The sequence below is a fragment of the Lonchura striata genome, chromosome Z (genome assembly GCF_050655825.1).
Source record: "Lonchura striata isolate lonStrDom1 chromosome Z, ASM5065582v1, whole genome shotgun sequence".
Lineage (NCBI taxonomy): Eukaryota > Metazoa > Chordata > Aves > Passeriformes > Estrildidae > Lonchura > Lonchura striata.
Genome location: NC_140740.1, coordinates 855,692 through 878,653, shown reverse-complemented (window position 1 = coordinate 878,653; position 22,962 = coordinate 855,692). Strand labels below are relative to the sequence as shown.

General features: G+C 42.3%; 1 protein-coding gene across 6 annotated transcripts in view; it reads right to left on the bottom strand.

The window, feature by feature from the left end:
• Positions 1-22,962, bottom strand: part of RASGRF2 (Ras protein specific guanine nucleotide releasing factor 2) — a 129,532-nt gene that overhangs the window by 19,055 nt on the left and 87,515 nt on the right. For all 6 annotated transcript variants that reach the window (XM_085567206.1, XM_085567207.1, XM_085567208.1 and 3 more), the window contains exons 18-19: positions 12,606-12,712; positions 2,605-2,717 (exon numbers count right to left, since the gene is read on the bottom strand). In XM_085567206.1, the coding sequence (XP_085423332.1) occupies positions 2,605-2,717; positions 12,606-12,712 (220 nt within the window). The remainder of the gene's footprint in view (positions 1-2,604; positions 2,718-12,605; positions 12,713-22,962) is intronic.

Genomic DNA, 22,962 nt, shown 5'->3' with positions numbered 1-22,962 from the left:
GGGCAGTGCCACCTCTCCTGACTCCGTTTCTTTCCAACCACTCACAAAAATCAGCTCCAGAACAGCACAAGGATGTTTGCAACCTGCCAGGGAGGCTAAACCCCCTGACAGAAGCTATGCCCCCATTTCTGATTAATCTAATTAATCATAATCTGGCTATTGCCAAGCTGAGCTGTCAAGGAGCAGCCTTGTGAGTCCACCACAGCAGGAGCAGAGCCCTGGGTGCCCCAGGACTGAGTGCTCGGTCTGCACAGGACAGCAGGTCCCTGCTCCCACCAGCAATTCCATCAGGGCTTCTGAAATCTTATCAATATTTCTATTTTAAAAACATCCAGTAAAAATTAAGGACTGTGGAAGAGCAAAGGAACGTGCACTCCTGTGTCAGTACCACGGATAAAGTTACACACCAACAGCTGCTGATTGTGAAAAATGTCTATTTGATGACTGGCTCTTCCCAAATCTATGTGTATTATGGAGGGTTATTTTTTAGTACTGTATTAATCCCTTTTAAGTAGTGTGTTAAATACAGTTTTAGGTTATAACATAATGTTAAAACAGGAACTCAGTGATGTAAGATATTTTTTACTAGCTCAAGAAAAGGGTAAGATAAACAAGAAGCTCTTTGCAACAGATAAACAGCAACAGGACACACAAAGATTTGCAGCCTCCTTATCAGAAAACAAAAACATTCTTCAACCCTCTCTCTGTCTTTATGGAACCACCAGGATTAAGGGGAAGGAGTTGACAAAAATCAGAAAAGTTCTTAATTTGCAAGGAATTTACAGATCATGTATGAGATATATGAATATATAAATATGCAACAGGCTGTTGCTTTTAAGGGTTACTTCTTTATTCACAAGGCCTGGTTTTGGCAGCTCAGTGCCCAAAAACATCCAGGCGTCCAAAATTCTTTTTTACTCTCTTGTAGTGTCGTAATCCTCATTGTCTAAATTTTTATTACTCCAAAATTATTACTAATAAAATTATAAGATTTTAAAGAACAAGTGATTGGTGTTTTTCATATGATTATTCCTTATATCCTGTAATTCCCTTTACTCAGTTGACTCTACAGCCTTGCTGAGAGCCTGCATCTCCAGCAGTAATTACAGTGTTTTGTTAAACCCTGGAAATCACTTTTAATTACCAGACACTTCCCAGAGGTGATCTGAACACCTCCTCCTTCCACTGAAAGGGTGAGAAATTGCACTGAAATTTAAATCACATAGGAGTAGGACTGAAATAGTTCACATCAAGTTCTCCAGCATCCACATATGTTTGGCAGCACCGCCAGTCTTGAAAAGCATTAAAGGACATTTTAGCCAAGGCTAAAAGAAATCAACTCTTTTTCCCATGTTATTTCCTTTGGAAAAATATCAAAAAACACCAAACAAACAAACAAACAAACAAACAAAGCCCCAAGAAATTCAGAGAATGGTCAAAAATTCAGTCTGAAATTTTGAAAAATGTGTAAAAGTGGAAATATCTGATGAACTGTATTCATTGGTGTGCTCAGGTTCTCAGTAATAATTTCTAGGAGGGGAGAGAGGACAAACAATAACAACAATTTCCTAGAACAGCAGTTAAAGGATGCACATGGAGACAATTCATCGTTTACACAGAAACACAAAGGTGTGTTTTTTGATGCAGTTTCTAGTGGAAATTGGCTCATTTGAACCTGGATACAGGAAATTTTTTATGAGCTTGTATGGTAAAGCTCTATAAATCCATTACTCTCCCAGAAACAGCCAACCTAGGCTTGTTTTAAAACTTTTGCTTAAGAGGTTGAAAGTTTTAGGGTAATTTTACCCACTGTGAGAAGAACCTTTGTCACACATGTTATAAAAATCCACATCATCCTCATCCTTCTTGCTCTTTTGACTTGCTGTCTCTTCCAAAGGAAGATAAACAACAAACAATGATTTTACATGGAATAGCAGCACACACAGTATTATTGAAAGGAGAATTATTTTTGTTTATGTAAGAAGAAAGGTGCTTTTAATAAGCACTCATCTGTGTTTCTTATCTTTTGTTTGATATTTGTCCTCACAAGTGATTTTTTTCAGTCCTTTTTTTTCATATATCTGTTGGAAACCTGTCAAATGGTCTTAGAAAAGTCAGGCATACTCTATTTATTGTACACTTACTGGCTTACCTGCAGAACACTTACATAAATGTTAATAAAGCATACATAGATTTATCCATGTTTTTCATTATGTTTAATTAAAATCACTCCTTAGTCTATAGATGTTTGAATTAATTCATTTATTTGATAATTGCTTAGTGTTTAGATGTTTTTTGCATCCTCAGGGTTGCAGGACAGTGGGCTTGAAGCCAGTGGCTATAAAATATTCACACTTTTTAGACAGAGCTGTTTTCCCTCTACCTAAGGGCAGAACTCATGGCTGCCAGCTGCTCTGCAGCAAAGCTTTCCAATACAGGTATTTTTATGAATGAAACTTAAGGCAGGCTCTGCTTTATGGCTCATAAAACACTTAGTAATCCTTCAAAACTAAATACTCTGGAGGGAAACCCAGCCCTGTGAATTCTATGCTATTCAGTCAATCTCACTCTGTTAACTTGTGAAATAATTAGAAATTAATTTACCTTAATATGTTTGCAGTAGCTTTCCTTTCTTGTGGCAGAAGGTCAGGGTCTCTCAAAACTTCCTCCAGCAAGTTTAACACATTCATTTTCAGCTCATTGTTCAGCTCAAAATCCTGAAAAGGAAAAAAGTTTTATTACCTTTAGTCTTAACATTATTGAACAAACAACTGAAAAATTATACTTCAGTGGGTTTGCCTTTTCTTTTTCAATTAGGTTTGAATATTTTTTTTCTACCACATTTGAAAATATTTAGGGAAAGCTGTGGTACAAAAGTGAACTGGCCACACAAGTAGGATCTCCCAAAGGCTGGGATTTCTCTCCTTTTTAACCTTTGCCTTCTGTGTGGAGATGGGATGGTCAGGGAACCCTCTTTATCTGAATTATCACCTGCATCTGGCCAAGACCCACCACATCCCCTCTCCTGCTCTGTGTTTGACTGCAGCTATAGCATCACTGCCCAGCAGAGCAGGACCTTTCCTCTCACTGCTTCCTTGAGGTTCTCTGCTCATCCGCCTCCCCTCTGCTGTTTCTCATCTCATACCCACCCTGCTGGAAAGGTCTGCTTTTTGTGGAGTCTCAAACTAGTAAGTTCATTAAATAATCTGGCCCTGCACTGCAGCTCGATCATTTTAATTACCTCTGGGGTAGACTGATACCTGACACAGGACTGAGATTCAGGGACAGGCAGCAACCACCTGTCGGACCTCTCATCTGATGAGATCACTAATCTGAATTTGGAGAAATCAGGCAGCATTAGGCATCCTACAGACACAGCATGTACGAGCTTTGAGGTGGGAAGCTGCAGGCAACTCTTGGGGTAGACTCCAAAAATTCTCATTCAGCTGTGAGCTAGCACGTTGGCAGGAAAACAAAGCAAAGCCTTCAGCTGCCTGGTGCACCACAGATCCTCCCTGATAACCCACGTGTGTGCAGATTCCCATGGCAACAGGAGACACCAAGTTACTGAAAATGAGGAAGATCTGGCACCTCGGCACAAGAGCCTGGTGCTGCATTCCCCAAGAACCCCCAGAGCTCTGTGGTGAGGGTCCCTGGAGATGTGTGCCTCTGGGGGTGCAGGGCCAGCTCAGGTGAGCCCAGCTCAGGTGAGCACCAGAGCACTCCCACTGCCACCAAGGCAGGAGTGATGCCTTAGCAAGGCTACCCTGAACAGAGGCTGGACAGAACTAAAGAATAAAGCAGGGATTTATTAAAGGATCTCCTCCATGGATCCACCTTGGGCAGCACCAGAGCCCAGCCAGGGCTGCACCCAAATGAACCCAAATGGTCCCAAAATGAACCCAAGATGACCCAAAATGGTCCCAAAATTAATCCAAGATGAACCCAAATGGTTCCAAAATGAACCCAAGATGACCCAAAATGGTCCCAAAATGAACCCAAGATGAACCCAAATGGTCCCAAAATGCACGAGTGCTCCCGGGGCTCTCCCTGGGATCAGTTCTGCTCCATTGGCACCTTGGAGTTCATTGTCCCATTCCAGCTCCAGCCCATCAGTCCCATCCTGCTTGTTTTTCTCTCTCCAGCCCACGCTGTTTGTGCTCCTGGGCTGAGGTTTGGATCATTTGTCCTTGGTGCCTAGCTGGAGCAGGAATTGTTTTGTGTCCCTGCTCTGTGCACAGAGCTCACCATCCCCTGATATGGAGCCCAGACACTCACTAAAGCAGCACAGAATATAAACCATATAAAAGCTAAACCTGAGGCATTAGGTGGAGCTTCATTTGGAAATGGGAGGGAAGAGGTGAGAGCAGGAGGGGGATGAGTGCTCATCACAGGACGTGCCACAGCCACCCTCACAGCGTTTTTGAGAAAGGTTCTTGCTCCAACGTCAGCGCTCAGGTATCACCCACCCTGGGCATTTCCCTCCTGTGGCAGCACCTTCTCTTCAGTCCTCCAGAGTCCCCTCACTGGGCCTCAGTGGAATACTCTGGAATTAATACTCTGGAACTGATTAATATCCATGTTTTATATTTTCTGGAGATGTTTACCCTTCTTTGAGGGTGTTGGAGTAAAGGAAGCTGCAGCATTGAGCTTAGGATGGGGCATTAAACATTCAGCTCAAAGCCAAGCAACAATTATTTCTGGGCACTGCACTCTGTTTTCTAAAGCACATTTTGTATAGCCACGCTCTGAAATGCCTCCCTCAGGAGCTGTTTTAGCCTGTTTGCAAGGCAAGACAAGAGAGCTTTCCATACATTTGGGGTATGGAAATGGGACTAATTAGAGACAACACGAGGATTGTAACTAAACTACATGACAGCACTGTGCACTCCGGTGATTTCGAGAAGAAAATAATTTGAAATACAAGACTATCAAAACTTAGTTAAAGGAGAAACCTTGAGTCTGCACAAGCCTAAGCAAGCAGCGCAGTTAATGAGGTTGTGCTGTACCTCAGTGGCTGACACTGTATGGAAGAGGATGGTGTCTCTGCACTCTACACAAATATCCCAAATGGGCAGAAGAAGTGTCCAGGAGGTGACACATCCCCCATCCCCATTCTGCACTGCTGGGCACAATCCTCGGGCACATCACATCATCATGGCCAGCATTTCATCTCCAAGCACAGCTTTCAAACCACAGCTGGCTGATTCTTTTAATTTTCTCTCAAGATGTCTTGTTGAAAACACACCTATGACCAAAAAAGTCTAGAACTTTGAAAGTTCTTTCATTTGCAAATAAGATGGGAGAGCCTCACATGTAATCATCAGATTCAGCCAAAGCAAAGCATTTCTAGTTTTCACATGGTTACATGCTAATTCTTGTAACAATGAGAATTAATAATTTGGTCATTAACATTAAAACTTGTTTTACTGAGTAATCTCCATAAGATAGTTGTGCTGGAATTGCTGGGTAAGCTCAAACTTATGTTTTTTTTCAAAGCAATGTCACCTATTTCTCATCATGTGATGAGGAAGAAGAAAACTATGAAAAAAGATGGGAATCAGAAGAAAAATTAAGAACTAATCTCTTTTTCTGATCTCTTTTTCTCATTATCTAAGTGGTCCTGAGATTCCAGCGCGATGAGCCATATATATTAAAAAAATAACAGGGAAAATATTGCATTTAAGCATGTACATGCACTTAACTTCTGTGGAGAAAGGTTGAAAGGTTTGTATCATACGAATGATACAAACACCAAAACCAATTTTAATATAATTTAAAAATAGCTAAATAACTCTAAATACATGCAGATTATCTCTAGCTGTATGATGGACGTCACACATAAATATTTATCTCTATACTATAGGACACTTAGATCCACAGATAGTTATTTGTGGCATTAGATATATGTGTACCACAGTTCTCTACATAATTTTACACCCTTTCTTTGACTTCTGGTTCTAATTTACATTTCAGAGAAGGAATACAGTTGGTCAGACAGGGATCCTTCAATTTCCCAGCACATTTCAATCTGACAGGGGTTCAGTTCTTCATGAGAGGGTCACATACCTCTAACATATTTCAGAGTCTACAGCAGCCTAAAGATTTCTGGATATTACTCAGATTTGGAATCACTGGCCAGAAGAAAAAAGAGTGCAGCAGAGGCAGCAGAAAGCAAGGAAAAAAATTCACCATGCTAAGATGCCTTTTTTAAACTCAAAACAGTATATTTACTGTTGGTGGTTTATACAGAGAATATATTTTCAAGATTTGACATAAGCTCAGTGAAACCCCAGAAGCTTTTCCTCTCCCCTTTCCTTAAATGTTCCTCAGTGAGAGAAAACATTCTGCATCTAAAAGATGTGGGGAACACTGAATAACCCAGACAGGTAAAATCGAGCTAAAACAGGAACATGATTTCTGGTTGAGTAGAACAGGAGGGAGGGAAGAAAGAGGCAGGAGGGGAGAGAGATCTACTGAAGACTTTTTCCAAGGAATTTGGGATATTTATAAATAGATGGGGATTGACTTACAATTTTCCTGCCTCTGTCCTCATGCCAAAAAGAAAGCAGGTGATTATTCCAATGGCAGCTGATGAGTGAGTCTTAATCTTGTGCATAGCACATCAAACGCTGTCAGAGCTCAGTGAAGTTATTCCACTGCTGCAGTCCTGCACTACAATTATTTCCTTTTGAAGCATAAAACCACACTTCACCTACCACACACAATTGTGTTGAGCAAAATCTATGTAAAAATCACATGCAACAAAACATTGGCGCAGATAAATAAAACTGTAACTGGCTTTCACGAAAATTCATCCCTGAGCTTGAAGTAAGTCTGGCTTATTTCAAGAAATATGTAAGGCAGCTTGGGATCTATTTGCAATGTAGTCAAAATACAGTGTATCTTGGTATGTGTGGATGAAGTGCAGTTTGTTAATATTTCCACAATTTACTTAGTATAAATGCACCAAGTGTCTTATTCATTACTTTGTGCCATTTAATATGAGCTAAGTGGGGCTCACATATTCGATTTTCTCTCTATTTTGTTAACTCCAATGCAATGGAAAGAAATGGGACTGGCCAATTAATGTGAGCTAAAACTGTTTTTAACTAACTGAAATAATCTTTTCTTAGGCAGCCCTCTGCCTCCAGGTGCTGTCCCCAGGTGCTGTCAGTAATTCCCAGGGGCAGTGCTCCTGCTGGGAGCTCACCAGAGCTCTTTGGGATGGCCAAGAGCAGGAGCTGCACTGGGCACTGTCACAGCTGGGGCTGGGCAGGCACACATCATCACCTGTATTCTCAAATATGAGCCATGCTGTTGCAGAGGATAGATAGATATGATTGTTATCTTAGCTAGCCGAATGTCACTTCTACCCTTGGATGAATCCTGGAGTGAAATGGACTGTTCCATCCCACCCCCCAAAAGATTGTGGTTCATCCCACACCTCTGTACCTGCCCCTAAAACAGAGTCTGTAACCCCATTGGCCCATGCCTTGTCCCGGCCCACCTAGGAGCCCCTGATAAGGAGGCTCCGAGGGGCCATGCGGCCACTTGGAACCTCTTCCCACTCTTGGACCCTCTCCCCACTCTTGGACTTCCTCCCTCCCCCCTCTTGGACCTCCCCCCCTCTCTTGGACATCCTCACCTCTTGGGACTTCCTCCCCTCTTCCCTTCCTGGGCTTCCCCTCTCCTACCGTTTGTCTCTCCCCACCCTGTCCTCTTAAGCCTGGCCTCATGCTACGATAGCACGAGGCTCAGACCTTCCTACACCCCAATAAACCTCTTTCCCCAAGAGCAAGCTTCAGAGATCTCCGCCTCCCTCCACCCACACCGTGCAGGAGCATAATCTTCCCACACCATGGTCCTCTGTCCAGGCCTTTTGGGCACTCAGTAACTGTCCTGGATTGTAAAATAAGTGTGCATTCTGTCCCCATCTGTCAGAGGTGGGGCAGGCATCTTCTGCTCATTGGGCAGTTTTTATTTATATCTTCAACAACCCATGCTCCCTCCAGGAGATCTCTGTCCATGGGCCATTAATTATTAATAATCTTCTGTTCATGGCCACTGAGTGTCCCTGCATGGCTGAGAAAATTCCATCACCCATGGGGAGATGCCCTGCCCAGGGGAGGAGCCAAACATTCCTACCTGGATCCAATCTGACCTGGGAACAGCACAGCAGCCTTTGCCCCCTGCATTCCCAGAGGAGCAGCTTTCTTCCCCCTGCATTCCCAGAGGAGCAGCTTCCTTCCCCCTGCATTCCCAGAGGAGCAGCTTTCTTCCCCTGCATTCCCAGAGGAGCAGCTTTCTTCCCACTGTATTCCAGAGGAGCAGCTTTCTTCCCCCTGCATTCCCAGGGGAGCAGCTTTCTTCCCCCTGCATTCCCAGAGGAGCAGCTTCCTTCCCCCTGCATTCCCAGAGGAGCAGCTTTCTTCCCCCTGCATTCCCAGAGGAGCCCAGGCCCATCTCCCCCAGCCCTGGAGCTCCAAGGAAAACTCCCCCCTTGTGCAGGATCCTGCTCCAGCAGAAGCACAGCTGGCACTGCAGGAGGGCTGAGCCCCCCTGGGATGGGGCTGAGACACCTCCCTGACCCACAGGGGACAGGGCTGCTCTCACTCTGCCATTGCTTTATTTTGTACTATTGCATTTGTATTTTTAATTTTCCTAGTAAAGAACTGTTATTCCTATTCCCATATCTTTGCCTGAGAGTGCCCTAATGTCAAAATTACAACAATTACAAGGAGGGGGTTTGCATTTTCCATTTGAGGGGAGGCTCCTGCCTTCCTCAGCACACAGCTGGTTTTCCACACCCAGAGAACAACTCACGGACACTGTCTGGCAGCCAGGAGGCTGTGAGAGAGCTGCTCCAGCTGGGATCTGCAGAAAGGGCAGTGGGAAGAAGCTCCCAGCTGCCACTCGGAGCTGGGGAGACTGGAGGGCCCAGATGTGGAAGTTTTCTCCTTGGACAAACCCCACCTCAATCTGCTTGCCACAGGAGCAGAAGGAGCTTCACTTTGCAACACAAGTGCAAATAAGATAAAAACAAGTGCAAATAAGATCTAAACACGATAAAAAAGAAGCATGGCTAAATATCACAAGGCTGCAAGACCTCACTTGGATAACTCCCAGTGAGACTTTCTGCCCCTGGACCCCTTTTGCCTCCCTGCTTTTCCACCTCTGCAGGAGCCAGTGGGAGTTTTATCCTCGTGAGCCCCAGTGATCCTCTGCCTCATCACCTGTGTGTTCATTGAGTCCTGCCCTGCTCCTCTCAGCCACATTTAAAAACCAAAATGTAAACACCAGCACTCTGCTGTTATTTAGGGCAAAAATAAAGATTTGCTGGCTTGCAGGTGTCTGAATGGGAAAAAAATAAATAAAAAGAGGAGGGGTATGGAATAAAAAGAACAGAAATGTAAACAAAACAATCTGGAATACCTAAGGCTGCCTTTCATACTGTGCTGGCTTTGGCTGATGAGCAGCACAGGTTTGGCTGCTCTTGCTCAGGGTGGTAAAAACAGGGAAGTATGTCTCACCTCACCTGGGGATGGCTTGTTCCCAAACTTTTATCTGCACCTTGACAGCTCCTCAGGACATTCATTAGCTCCTTGTGCCCTCCACAAAGGGCTGCAGATCTGGCACTGCCATGTGTACACTTACTTGAAATTTAAGTCAGGCTTCTACAATGTATGACCCTAGTTTTAAGAGCAATTAATTCTTTTAAAGGATTTGCTTAGCATGGTTTCAAGACAACAAAACCACTTTATGAAAGCCCACCATCCTCACTGAATAGGCTGATTCGTTAATTTTAATTAATCTGTTTTCTGCTCGCAGAAAATTCTACATTAAATTCTGTCCATGCTTAGATAAATCTAAAAAAAATAAATAAAACAGAGCAATGCTAAACCATCCCCAAGTGTGGTTTTGACACAGCTGCAAGGCAGTGGAAGCTAATTGATTCCACAGCCCAGCACAGACCTTCCAAACCCCAGCCAAGGATTTTCTAGAGCAAAGTGAGCGAACACAAGGCCCTGAACCATCAGTTTGGGTAACTCCTGCATCCCTGGCTCAGGCACTAGCCTGACCCATGTTCTCACACGCAGGAGAGCAGCAGGCTGAGCCAGCCAAAGGGCTCCAGAGGGAGGCAGGGAATGGAGAAGGGGGATGATGCATGCCAGAGCCCTGAACAGATGGCTGTGTGTGAGTCCTGCACCAGTGCACAAGGCACCAGGACCACAGAGAGTCAGAGAGCACCGAGACAGAGCTGGCTGTGCTGCAGAACTGCTCAGCAGCTGCAGCACCGCAGCAGGTCTGCAGCACCGTGGGACTCAGATTCAGTCAAACAGCTCCCAAACTTACAATTTTCAAGGAATCAGTTACCAACTCTAAGACAGTAACAACCCGCTGTCAGACTGTCTGTAAAGAAGAGCAGTATATTTTGAATAAACCGGAGTTTTACTCTCACAGCCTTCTGGTCAGAGTTTTCGCATTCCCGTTTTTGCACCATCTCACAGCTGACACAGAAACAAGGACAGATTTCACACAGCTCTGGTTTTCCTTGCAGCCAGCGATGACGAAATGGCATTCTGCCACAAGAGAGGGTGTCTGGGTGTCACCTTCAGTCGTGGCTGTTGGTGACCACAAAAATCTCAGGACACTGCAAGGAGAACAGTCTGCACAGAGAGAAATTGCCCATTTGGTGCTGGGAGTTTTTGCAGCAAAACCAAGTTCAAAGCCAGGTAGAGGGAAAATAATACCAAAATTGAACATTTGTCTTGCAAACATCCACTTATTTTCACGTATTCTGTAGGCTCGGTTTTTTTAATTTGGAGTTTTTTAAGAATAAAATCTGCCTTCTTTTGAGAATCAAAGCTGCTTGTGGCTGCTGATGAAGATGAAGGGTATCTCAACCAAGGTTGCTGAATATCCAGAGAACAATGCAAAAACCTTAAAACGTAAAGAAGTTTCTGGCAGGTCTATTGTTCTTAAAGATTTTCAATGCTTATATTGTTCTGTCATTTTGGAAACTGAGTAAGGATTTCCTCACCAGACACTGGTGGCTCAGGATCTGCAGTTTGTGTTGTTACTGTAAAATAAGCTTGGAGCTACTGCTCTCCCAGGACTCTCTATCTTTACTGCCAACATTTCACATTGTTTGGCCAGACTAATTCTTCACTAGTCCTCCTTAAAGTAGTCCTGTCCCGTATTTTTTGGCAGCAACTAGTCAGTCTTTTCTGGTTTTCTCAGGCCTCTCCTTTCTCTCTAGTCTCACAAGTAAACAACACAAAAATCTGATTATATGCTCTGCTGCTGTAGCATTTCTTCCTTTCCATGCCAAAGCCCTTGCCTTTTAAATTATTTGCTATTTTGGAAGAATAACAGACTAGGAGAGCTAAAGAATTAAAATCTGACACCTTTGCCATGGAAAAAATAAACAGCAGTGAGAGACCAGGGAGTGCAGGTAACAGCTTCCACTTTGAAAATCCACAATGAACTACTACTCATTATCTTTGTGCTCTTCATATTTTTATTGGTATTTTTACCAATACTAATTGTAAACATGATGCAAAAGCAACTGTAACAGAATTCAGTGAAACTACTTGTAGACACTGCCTAATGTAGATAAAAGTTTCCACTTTTCAACAATCACTTAAATTTTAATTAGCAGAGAGGATCAACTCAAGCCATAGAACATATTTAATATGAACTGGAACACAGTAAGCACCTAGAGTAACACAAAACTATAATAACAGTTTGCTGCCACTTCTATTACAGCTCAATATTTGCTTGATTCTGACTTTAATTTAACAGGGAGTCAAAACGTGGTGTACATAGGCTGCTGCCAGTAACTTGAAATGAATAATCACTCCTGTGATACCAAGACAGATTTTAGTAATCTCTTCTGGGCTGTTCAGCTTTCCAAACAAACCAAATTCCCATTTATATCTCTTACTGAGTTAATTCTCTTAGCAAACTTAACCTCTAAAAAAATTAAACCCTTTACATGGGAAAAAGGGAATTGATTTCACGTAAGAGAGTTTGACATTGCTGCAGTTAGCTTTTGAGAGTAAGCATCCTTTATTAGCAGCCTGAAGTGACAAAGCAGTCTGTAAGTGCTATGAGCCACAAGGTGGACAAAGTTCCATCCCTTCCTTCCTTTTCCTTCCTTCCTTCCTTCCTTCCTTCCTTCCTTCCTTCCTTCCTTCCTTCCTTCCTTCCTTCCTTCCTTCCTTCCTTCCTTTCCTTCCTTTCCTTCCTTCCTTCCCCTTCCCCTTCCCCTTCCCCTTCCCCTTCCCCTTCCCCTTCCCCTTCCCCTCCTTCCCTCCCCAATTTCCAATACCCCTCTCCCATCCATGCCAAACTCTCCCAGCCCATTTCCCACCTGGAAAACACCCCAAAGGACATTTTACCCGTGACACTCCACCAACCACTCTGGTTTCTTGCCCTGCCTCCCCATTTTGCCACCGCGAGCCGGACCCACGCTCCTGCCAGGCCCAGGGACGCGACTCAATTATAATAGTTGTTATAATTCGCCACAAACGAACAAAGGGATGAAGTTCTGCAGGGAACAGAGCGTGAGGTCGCGATGCCCGCTGGGTTTTGGGTACCTGGGAGTGCTTGGAGACCCAGTGGCGCAGGACGTTGAGGACGCGGTTGGTGGCGGCCCTGCGGATGATGAACTCCTTGTCGCACGTGCGCTCCGAGTTGTTGAACCCTGCACACAAAGCAAACCCACGCTGGGGACAACGCGTTTAAAACAAACAAAAATTTAAAATACAACAGAGGTGACCTGGGCAAACTGAAGCCTTATGGGATATTTCTGTGGGCTGAAAGGAAAGGCGCCCGACACACGGTGAAATGGGAACATCTAAACCCAATAAATTCTGCAGCATCAGTGCAGCACAGCCTTGCCCACCACAACACAAACACCTCCTGGGGTCAGTGCTCAGCTTTGGAAAGGTGAAGAATAATTGCCTGTGCAATTAAATTTCAAGGCCTCCCTTCAGCATGGAAGAAATAAAAAAAAGTATATCAAGAAATGAAGTGAATGAAAAACCCCTGAAAACAAAAGGATTTTTTTTTTTCCCAGTATGGAAGACATTTACAGCAAAGAAAAGGACCAGACCAAAGCTAAGCCTGTAATCAAATAGATTTGAAAAGTCAGCAAGATTTAGAAAAGGGAAAGAGGTAAATTTCAGAACAGGTAAAGAATAAGGGGAGGAGAATAGTTTAAACAAAGAGGAGAAAAAGGTCAGCACAAGAAATCTTCCTTCTTCTCAAGGGCAGTATTGTACAGGCTCTACTAATCAACAGTTCAATTAAGTTATTTGGGTTTTTTTACCACTGGGATGACAAGAAATTGGAAGATCTATAGAAAACACATTCATAGACCCAGCTGCCTGAAAAGTAAGATTTTCCAGATGCAGCCTTTCCCCACTCATCTGTTATGGACAATTTCTTTCCTTTTTTAATTTTTTTTGTTTTGTTTTTTCCTTCTTTTTTTTTAGTTTTTTGTGGTTTTTTGTCATCAATATTTACTCATAAAGAAATTCATTTAATAAACAAGAAACTTTCTCCCTGCATTCATATCACTGCTTCTCTTTTCAATCTGCTGTAGCTGTATAAAAAATAAAATCCATATACCTAAATGATAATATTATTATTTTAATAATATAATTGCTAGCCTAAGCCCCTGAATGTCTTTTAAAAAATGTTAACTCTGAATATAGACTTGAGAAGCTTGCATTTTGCTTCGTTTTTGTCAGATTTGCTCTTGCACTGTGCTGCTCTCCATTCCACTCAGTGCACAGTCCAGGAACAGCTGGGAACACCCTCCCACATGACCTGTACTTTACTATTTTTTTGGCATAAAAGCTGCTCGAAAGCCCATGTTTTATTATAAATAGCACAGGCAGATTAAACTTCTATTTCTTCTGTGATAAACCCATTGGAGGGTTTTCTGGAGGCTTGTATGAGTTTTGCTCTATTCCTACAAAAGACAATCCAGAAAGTCCAAATTGCTGCTCTGTATTTTTGGCAAGATAAGTAAGACAGGAAGTGTTTAAATGCAGTCTCACATCTTTTACTGGAGGTTTGACCTCAATCCCGAATGTATTTTCTATCTACACTTACATTTAATGGGCATTTTTAAACTACAGCATATTACACTGTGGATGGCATCTAAGATTCAATATCAAAGACAGTTTAATATTGAAGCATTTTAAGCAGGTGGTTTTGCCCATAAAGAAAAAAAATAAAGAAAATCTCTGAGGCTTTTTTCAGCAAAAGGTAACACAGGCAACATTTTGTATGTTAATTTTCTATGCCTTTCACAGTTAACCTATTGCAGAAGCAATTAGGAACAGACATTATAAACTGTTCAATTAGCCACTTAATTGCAGCAATGGAAGTCACAATGAAAATTATATATTAAAGCAGTTAAGTCTTTACCAAGGTAACATTAAGGAAAAGAACTTCAGTAAGCTGGGAGGAAAAAGAGAGAGAAGCCTACAGAGACAGCTTTCAGTGAGCTACAGAAAAAAAAAAAAAAAAAAAAAACATGAGGGAAGGAAAAAATTAAAGCCTCCAGAGATCACTTCAGCAAACCTGTATGGCCCTCAGAATTTCATCAATTTTTAAGCAGTAATTAGCTTGTTGCAGAGAATGAGCAACATGTTCACCAAGATCCACATTCCCTGCACTTGATGTGCTGAACGACGAAATGGATATCTGTGTGAGAGAAGAACTGAGGTGAGCACAGCTGGCCCCTCCTGTCAGGGACCTGTGCAGAGCCAGGTCCCCCCAAATCTCCAGGCTGAGCCCCCCAGCTCCCTCCACACCTCTACAAATCTGGATGCACACTCTGACAATAACAAATCATTTAATTAGGATTCTGTGTGGGCCTGTCCACATCCAGACCCGATGGTAAAATCTGAAACACCCCATGGTAAATATCTGTTCCTCTCCTGAAGGAAGCAATCTTTCCACATCAGAAATGCCAGCAGTATTTCTAATTATTAATCATCTAAGTGGGCAGCTGCCTCAGTGAGTGCTACTTTCAAGTAATGTTTTTCACCATTATCTGCTGAAATTAATATGCACTGGTTCCACAAATAGTATCTTCACATAATGGTGATACAGAACTTTTACCACAGGCTGTCAAACACCAAGTTAACCTGACAGCATTGCTACTTTCACTGAATTACTTCTTTCAATATTACTTAATCACTCTGTTCATGTACTTGTCTTTAGATTGTGTTATGCAAAAAATCCAGTCTCACCTTCACATGTTTTCTTTTATGCACTTCAATAAAAACCTGGTATTTTTATAGCTTCCTCTATTACCAAAGATTAAAAAGATAGGTGCTGAATAGACATAAATCTTCACATTAAACACCTTATCAAAAAGCTAATACTTTTATAGCTTCCACTACCACCAAAGACTAAAAAAAGTATGTGCTGGATAGAGAGATAAATTACAGTATTGCACCTTTAAAATCCACCTCATCCCAGAGGAACATTTATATCACAGTAAATTCCTCACCATATACTTAAAAGAAATTAAACATGCACATTTTCTTTCCTATTTCAGTTAAAATGTCAAAACCTCTCACTCCAGTCACTGCATTTCTGTATCCAGTAGGTGTCCCTGCCCATGGCAGGGGGCTGGAACAAGATGTCATGAGGGTTCCTTCCAAACCAAACCATTCTAAGATTAGCCTGAGATTAATAAAACAGCACACGATTCCTGACCATAGTAATTAACTTGCCCAAAGTTTTGATGGTATAATAATAATATCCACATTTAAGGGTTTATCTACACAAAGAGAAATCTGTTCACAAGAACTGCTGTGAGTTGCTCAGAGGCATGAAGCTTCTGGAGTCTTTCTCAGCAAAAAAAAAAACTTCATTTCAGAGGCTGATTTGATGTGCCAGTTTCAATGGAGACCCACACTGAAGGTGTGTCAGCAGCCAGCAATGGGAGAAAATCACACTCCAGGCTTTGGGGAGACCCCAGCAAGCCCCAGAGAGTCCCAGGGACGTGGAAGGAGAACATTCCAGACCCACCAGGCAGATCACAAATAACCAGAACTGATGGGTTCAGCGCTTTTCACCCACAGATTAAAACTGAAAAACCCTCTCCAATATATGCAGCACAAAAGAAAACGCTTCCCAATGCACAAGAAACCCCCCAAAAGGGATTATATTTTTCTTACCTCAACATACCTAAAAGATGAGTGTTTGTGGATTCCCATCCTTATTGGTCAAACGTTCTGAAGCAAGTAAATGGGTTTCACACATTTGCACAGAAACATGTCAGAAAGTGAGTATTTTTGTGTTGGTAAGAAATCTAAACTGCCCTCCTCCATTTTTTAATTTATGATATTGGGCTGTCATACATTAGCCAGCCAGAGAATGGCAGAGCTGAAGAGGAAACCATGTGAATTGTGATGAAAAGAACAATGAAGGTGAAGAGTTCCCATTCACTGTGTAAAATACAGAGCATTTGCCCAATAATACAGTCCTTCCTTTTTTTTTTTTCGTTATTATTGAATGATTTTAGACTTCTTTCCCAACCTAAACCATCCTGTGGGGTTTTACACGAGCAATCTTAGGCTTGAAAGCACAAACTGTAACATTCAGCAGTAGTCTTCTGTTCATAAGAGAGGAGTATTTAATCATTCACTATGCCAGGCTTTGAGTTTGCTCCACAAAGGGTCACAAACTAATTCAGCACCAGAACTGACTGCTAGGAACCAGGAGCAATCCAGAGTCCAACGCATTTCAGGCATTTAATTTCACTTTCACTGGTCCTTGGAACATATGAAATCATTTTGTTCTAAGAAATATGCCACTGAAAATCCCTCTTGCAACCACCCACGTCAGAAATAATTCCAAGTATGTATTTGATTCTTCTGCCTAAAGCCTCTGCCACACACACAATCTAACTATCAAATCAAGTCAAGGGATTATGGCTTTAGTAAAGTAAATCCCAGGGATTCACATGGACCAGCTGATGTACCATGGTGTAACATAGATAGAGACCTAGTGACTGTGTCTAATTTCTGCACAATATGTAAGGGAAAGGTTAGTAAACTATTTTTAAATGACCCTTGATTTAGATAATCAGAGAAATTTAAAGAACACAGCACAGAGATAAAGCAGTCGTTTTAAGATTATGCAGTAAACTTGGACTCGATCCAGAAGTCTAAAAATATATCAGTCCAACAAAATAATTTTAGTTTAATGGTTGGGAGAGAAAGGTAAGTGGCTAAAGAATAATACCTTCAAGATCAAGAATGTATTTTATCTCCTCATAATAACACTAATGTTGCTCCAAGAATTATTATAATCTATCAGATTATATGCTTAAAACATGATGACCACAAAGAATGAAAATATTTCTTTAGGCTCACAAAAATATTAAAATTTGAAGATTTGTCCTTCAAAAGTCCTTAAAAACAGGGTTACTGCTATAGCTATAATTAGCCCTCACTCTTGAGATTTCTCATTTTTTTAATGGAAATACTCTCTCAGGAGAGCACATCAGTCTCACTCTTGAAGAAAACATGTTTAAAAATTGCTAAACACTGAAAACATACTTGCTGTTATGAATTACAGAATTTATTATTAAAAATCAATAACTCATCTTAAAGTAAAACACAAAAATGCACAATATTCGGTTAAGCTAAAACTCAGCAGCAATATGAGAACATCCTGTCCTTTTCTTATTTCACCACCAGCAGAGAGAGACAACAAGGGGCTAATGTCATAACCCAAACCACTTTTATACATCCTCAAAATCACGTTTTTTGCACACAAGAAGAATGTTTGTGTGAGCATCCATGGGTAAACTCACAAGGCCAATTTTTCCCCAGTGGAGCCTGTGACAAAACCACCCAAACTTTGTGCCTTTGTTTATGGATGCATCTGTGGGAAGGAGCAGATCCCGAATTTCAAAGGCTGCTGCTGCCCATTGTGCTCTCAGGTTTCTGAGTACCATGGCAAATGTGCAGTGTGACAGCACTTTATTTATTTATTTTTTTCCTATGACTTACATAAAAAACTATAGGGAACAACTGACAAAGAAGAGCCTTTCTGAGCAACCCTTAGCAATTATATTGGCAAGTCTTTAGCACACCTTAGACTTCTTTTTTTGCACTGCAATAATGTTTGAATTATCTGCTATGAACAGTGGCAAGAATGGCAACACTGCAGCTGGTATCTCTTTGAATTTATACATTTGTCAGCGCTCCTGCCACATCTCTTATGTCTCTGGGTGGAGATAAGCAGTTTTTACCTATTGATGGTTTTCTGCATTTTAAATAATCCCTAGCTCTTGATTTCCTTAATGACACTTCATCTAGACTTGTAACTTGCTCTATCACCAATATGAAGAGGAGTACAGCAGATATTTATTGCATAATGTTCACAGTCTTTTCAAGAACTATTCAAAGGAAGCTTTCAGATGTCTAAAGTGCTCAGTACCACAAAGAAAAAAATTAAAATACAGTCTGTGACAATGTACAGATAAAAAAGAAAATCACATAAAATGGCTTTTGGAATTTTTACCTTTAATTCATGAAAGCTGAAGGAAGTAGCTTGTGAGATTATTCACATTTTTATAATGTCAATAGGAATAAAGGTTAAATGGAAAGAAGGCGATAATTGCAAGGAGCCAAATGTATCATTTTTCAAACCATCTGTGAACAGAGAGTTGACTGTCATGAAAAACAAAAGCTGGCAGGATGCACACCAGTCACCAAAAAAAAAAACCTCTGAACAAAATGTCCATCTCACAAGCAGCTTTCAGACCATTTAGGACTCGGTCATAATGGAAGCTTGAACTAATATTAATTATGCATGCAATAATTGGGCGCAGGGGGAATGAAATGGAAGAAAAAGGTGTAGAAATCCTCCCCAAACTTTTGTCCCCACACCACTGCAGCTGCTCAGGGCTTACTCCAATAGGTCAGGAAACACGTTTCACAGCTCTGTAACTCAGGAAATGTCCAGTGACAATACTGACTTCCTGAGTAGCCAGCTCCTCCAAAAGAGTGAAGATATTAATTCAAAATAAAGGAATACATAAGTAAAAGTGGGAGATACTGAATTTCTGCTAAATTAGAGGGAAGAAAATTCACCATTTTCTCCTATTTCTTAATTCCCAGAGCAGGGAGCAAAACTTTAATTTTCAAGCCACTGTCTAAGGAAACTGCAAATAAGACTCAACTGTTTAGCCAATTATCTAAAACTGCAAAGCAAAAATTCTTGTCAAACTTTGTGGAGGAGCAGCCTGGGATCCCATTTTCCCCCTGCCAGGACATGGACTGATGAGACCCACACCAGGCACAGCCCTGGTCACTGTTTTGGTGACAACCCCAGGGCAGCTCCTGGCAGCCCTGCAGCCTCAGAAAGGGACAGTGCTTGGGGTTAAAGTGACATTTTTTTGTCACACAACCCTTTTCAGTGGAGAGCAGTGTCAGCTGTGGAGGAACTCGGCGAGCATTTCCCACACAGAGTTTTTTAGTTCAATGTGCAGGCCTCAAGTGCCTCTGAAACCTCTGTGAATCTGCAGAAATGGGTCTGGGAAATTCATTAATATGTGTCCCCAAGAGGGAACAAGTGCTCACTTCCCTACTTCCTCCCTAGAGCCATTAGTTACACAAAAATGACAAGGAAAAGGACTTGGCTGTCCTGTGTAAAGGACCTGGGAGGTTAACAGATCCTACATCTTTATTTTCTGGGAATTGAACACGCTAAACCCCTGGGAGAACAGTGGGACTGGGAGTCAGAGTCAGAACACAAGCAGGATGGATAAGCAGGACACAGTGTGATGGCATCCTGACCCTCTGAGAGCAGATGAGGTGCCCCTGGACTCAATCCTGGAATTTCACCATGACCTGAGGAATAGCAGATGAAATTAAGTCTTCTACCAACTGTTTAATTAGAGTCTCATCTTAATCTTTACTTGGGATATCACCATCAAAATAGTTTTCTTTCGTGTCTGGAGTCAGGAGGAAATTCAACAAAGCTTTCCCAGTGGAGGACTGAGATGTTATAGCCCAGAAAATTACTGGAGTGCAGAATTACTATTATAACCAGCAATGTTTATGGCATCACACTGAGAATCAACTACAAAATGACACGCATTTTCCAGTTTTGCTTCAGAGATGGATACTTCTGTACGAATTCAGGAAGAAATATACACCTTTCCACAGGTCAGCATGCAGCCACTGATGCAATTTGAGGCATTTAGCAGAGCACAGGACTGGATTACCCAGCTCACCACACAATGCAGAATCCAGCCCGAAATCACATCAGATATTGTTTGCTTGCCTTTCACGTAGCACAGCAAGGAAATCTTTCAGCCTGTCCTCTCACCATGGAAAAAAGAAGGCAAATATTTCCCTTACAAGCCTCGCTTAATTCTGATCTTTGCCAAATCCCATACTAACTCAGCTGTGTACACCAGAATCTCCATCTCAGGAAACACGATGGTGTAATGCCACTTTATTATTCCTGTGCTCAGAATCGGGGAAATTCTCCCTGAACAGGACAGCTGATAGCTTTGAAAGCAGAACTACATGTGTCTGTGCGTGTGAGGTGGTGACAGCCACATGCTGCATCTGCTTAAAGCATCATGTGTGTTTGTACAGTTTTCCACCTCGGGGACCAGCAGGATCCCCCGGGAGTGTCTGCCCAGGCTGTGCTGCCCCTGCCATCCTCATCACGGGCTGAAGGCTGAGTGACCTGGCAGCAGCAGGAGCAGCCACCGCGTCCCTTCCCTGCACACACGGGGCCGGAGCTCCCTGCCATCGCCTGGCACCAGCTCTGTCGTTCCATTACTCCAATTAGTGCCTCTGCCAGAGCAAACAAAACAAAAATATTGTCGCATTGGGAGCTGGCAAGTTGTTCAAACTGACTGCAGAACAGCTCCGCTGGTCACAGCCCAAAATAAGCCAAGCAGCTCTGCCTGAAAACTTTCGTGAAACTTTCTCATGCTAATTTCTCTCTGTTTTAAAAAAAACAGCCTTAATCAAGCTGTAGCTGATTTATCAGAATGGAAAGACCCACACAAGGCCCACTGTGGATCTTTATGAAACGTGAATTACTACTTACAGCTAATTTTCATCCCCTTAATATTGTGAGATTAATCAAGCAGGGCTAAAGTGTGTCAGCCTGGGAGCTCACAGGACTCGTCTGGCTCAACCTCAGCGCTTATACAGCTTTCTAGAGATTTGTCATTCTGGAAACCGCAGCTGTAATTTACTAAGGTCTATTTCTATTTGCTATTGCTGTTACAGTTGGGTTGTGTTACAGCAGACAAGCTCCTACAGCAGCTCTGAGAGAGGAGAACTTTCCACGCTCATTCCAGTGGCTACTGAATCTGACACTTTCACAGAAGTATTTCCACACGGCTTATCTTCAGCCACTCAGCTGCTCTACAATTGAGGTTTGGCAGCTCTACATCCTAAAACTACTGAAAGAGCCCACAGCACTCCACCCCAGGCAGTGATCAAGAATACAGTAATAGCCAGCTCAAAATAAATCAGACATTTACAATGCAGGAGGATTACACACTTCCCTTTGTACATATCTTCTTTCACTGATGCAGACATTATGTACGCAGCTAATGCACTAAAAATCAGTGGAATGTAGCCGATAACTACTTTTTTTGACACTGTTTTGGATTCAGAAAGGAGCTCTATCCCCCCACAGGCAGTGACAGGAAGGCAGATCCATCATCCTAAAAATAAATGCCTTGTCCAGAGGGCAGAACAGGCAGTGGGAGCACATGGCAGCAGCACCAGGAGGGACATTTGAGTGCCCAGGTGCGCTGCATGCTCTGAAGGATGGCACCACTGGCAATTAGCACCTGCAGCAAACGAACAGAGCAGGCTGTGCGCTGACTGCAGTGAGAATCTGCTGCAGCTGGAAAGGTCTGGTCGCTTCTGCAGGCAGACTGTGAGAGCTATGCAAAGGCAGAGGATGCCAAGAAATGCTCTAGTCAACAGTCAGATCAGCTTTTCTAGACTAAAACTGAGGACAACTTAAATTAAGGTTTCTTCTTTGTGAAAAGGAGGTAACACAAGCCAAAGGTAATTTAGCACCAGAAATGTGTGCAGCCAGTTAATTGAAAGGGGTCATATATATGCAATTCATTTTTGTGCAGCAGCTTCAAGCTGTCATTTTCATCTCTCCTTTAAATCACTAAAATTAGAGAGATTAAACCTATCTGTCCTTCTCACCAGCCCAGGGCCGATTTTCCTATGTGAAGATCATTATTTGTTAGAGATACTCCCCAAAAGACTATTCTTTTCCCTGCGTCTTTTTCACCCCCTGCCTCTCACATGTGCTCTAAAAAACAAATGTTTGTACTGAGGAGGCCAGGCCCCCTGCCAACCCCAGCTCCCACCCCACTCCCAGCCTGTCCCACAGCATCACCCTGCTCTGGGGAGAAACGGGACCTCATCCGCAGCGAGGAGGAGGAGGAGGAAGGCAGCTTTGAGGCAGGCTGGAAATTCAGAGTGCAGGCTGAAATCGTGTGACAGAGCTGTTGGAACAAAGCTGCTGTGCTCATTAGGGAGCAGCTCATCTGTTTGGGTGGAAGTATTTGCTTTTTGCCTAATATTAACTGTCCATGTGGGGAGATCTTACCCTCCAGCTTGAGCTGAGGAAGACACAAGCTTCTTGAAGTTCTTTTAACCTATCTGGTACAAATGTTAAAGAAAAAACTCCCTAGATTCGTTTAGATCTTGAGTTTAAGTTTTTGTCAGAGCAACCTCCCTGAAGCTCATGTTTGATAGAACCATTTCAAAATGAAATTACTGATTCTGGAATCAACAACTTTTCATCAAGTTGTATTATATTCTCAGGAAAGAAGAAATTTCTATGTTTTCTATGTTTATGCAAGTACTTCTTACTTTATTAATTGTTAACAAAAATTGAATTATTTTGCTA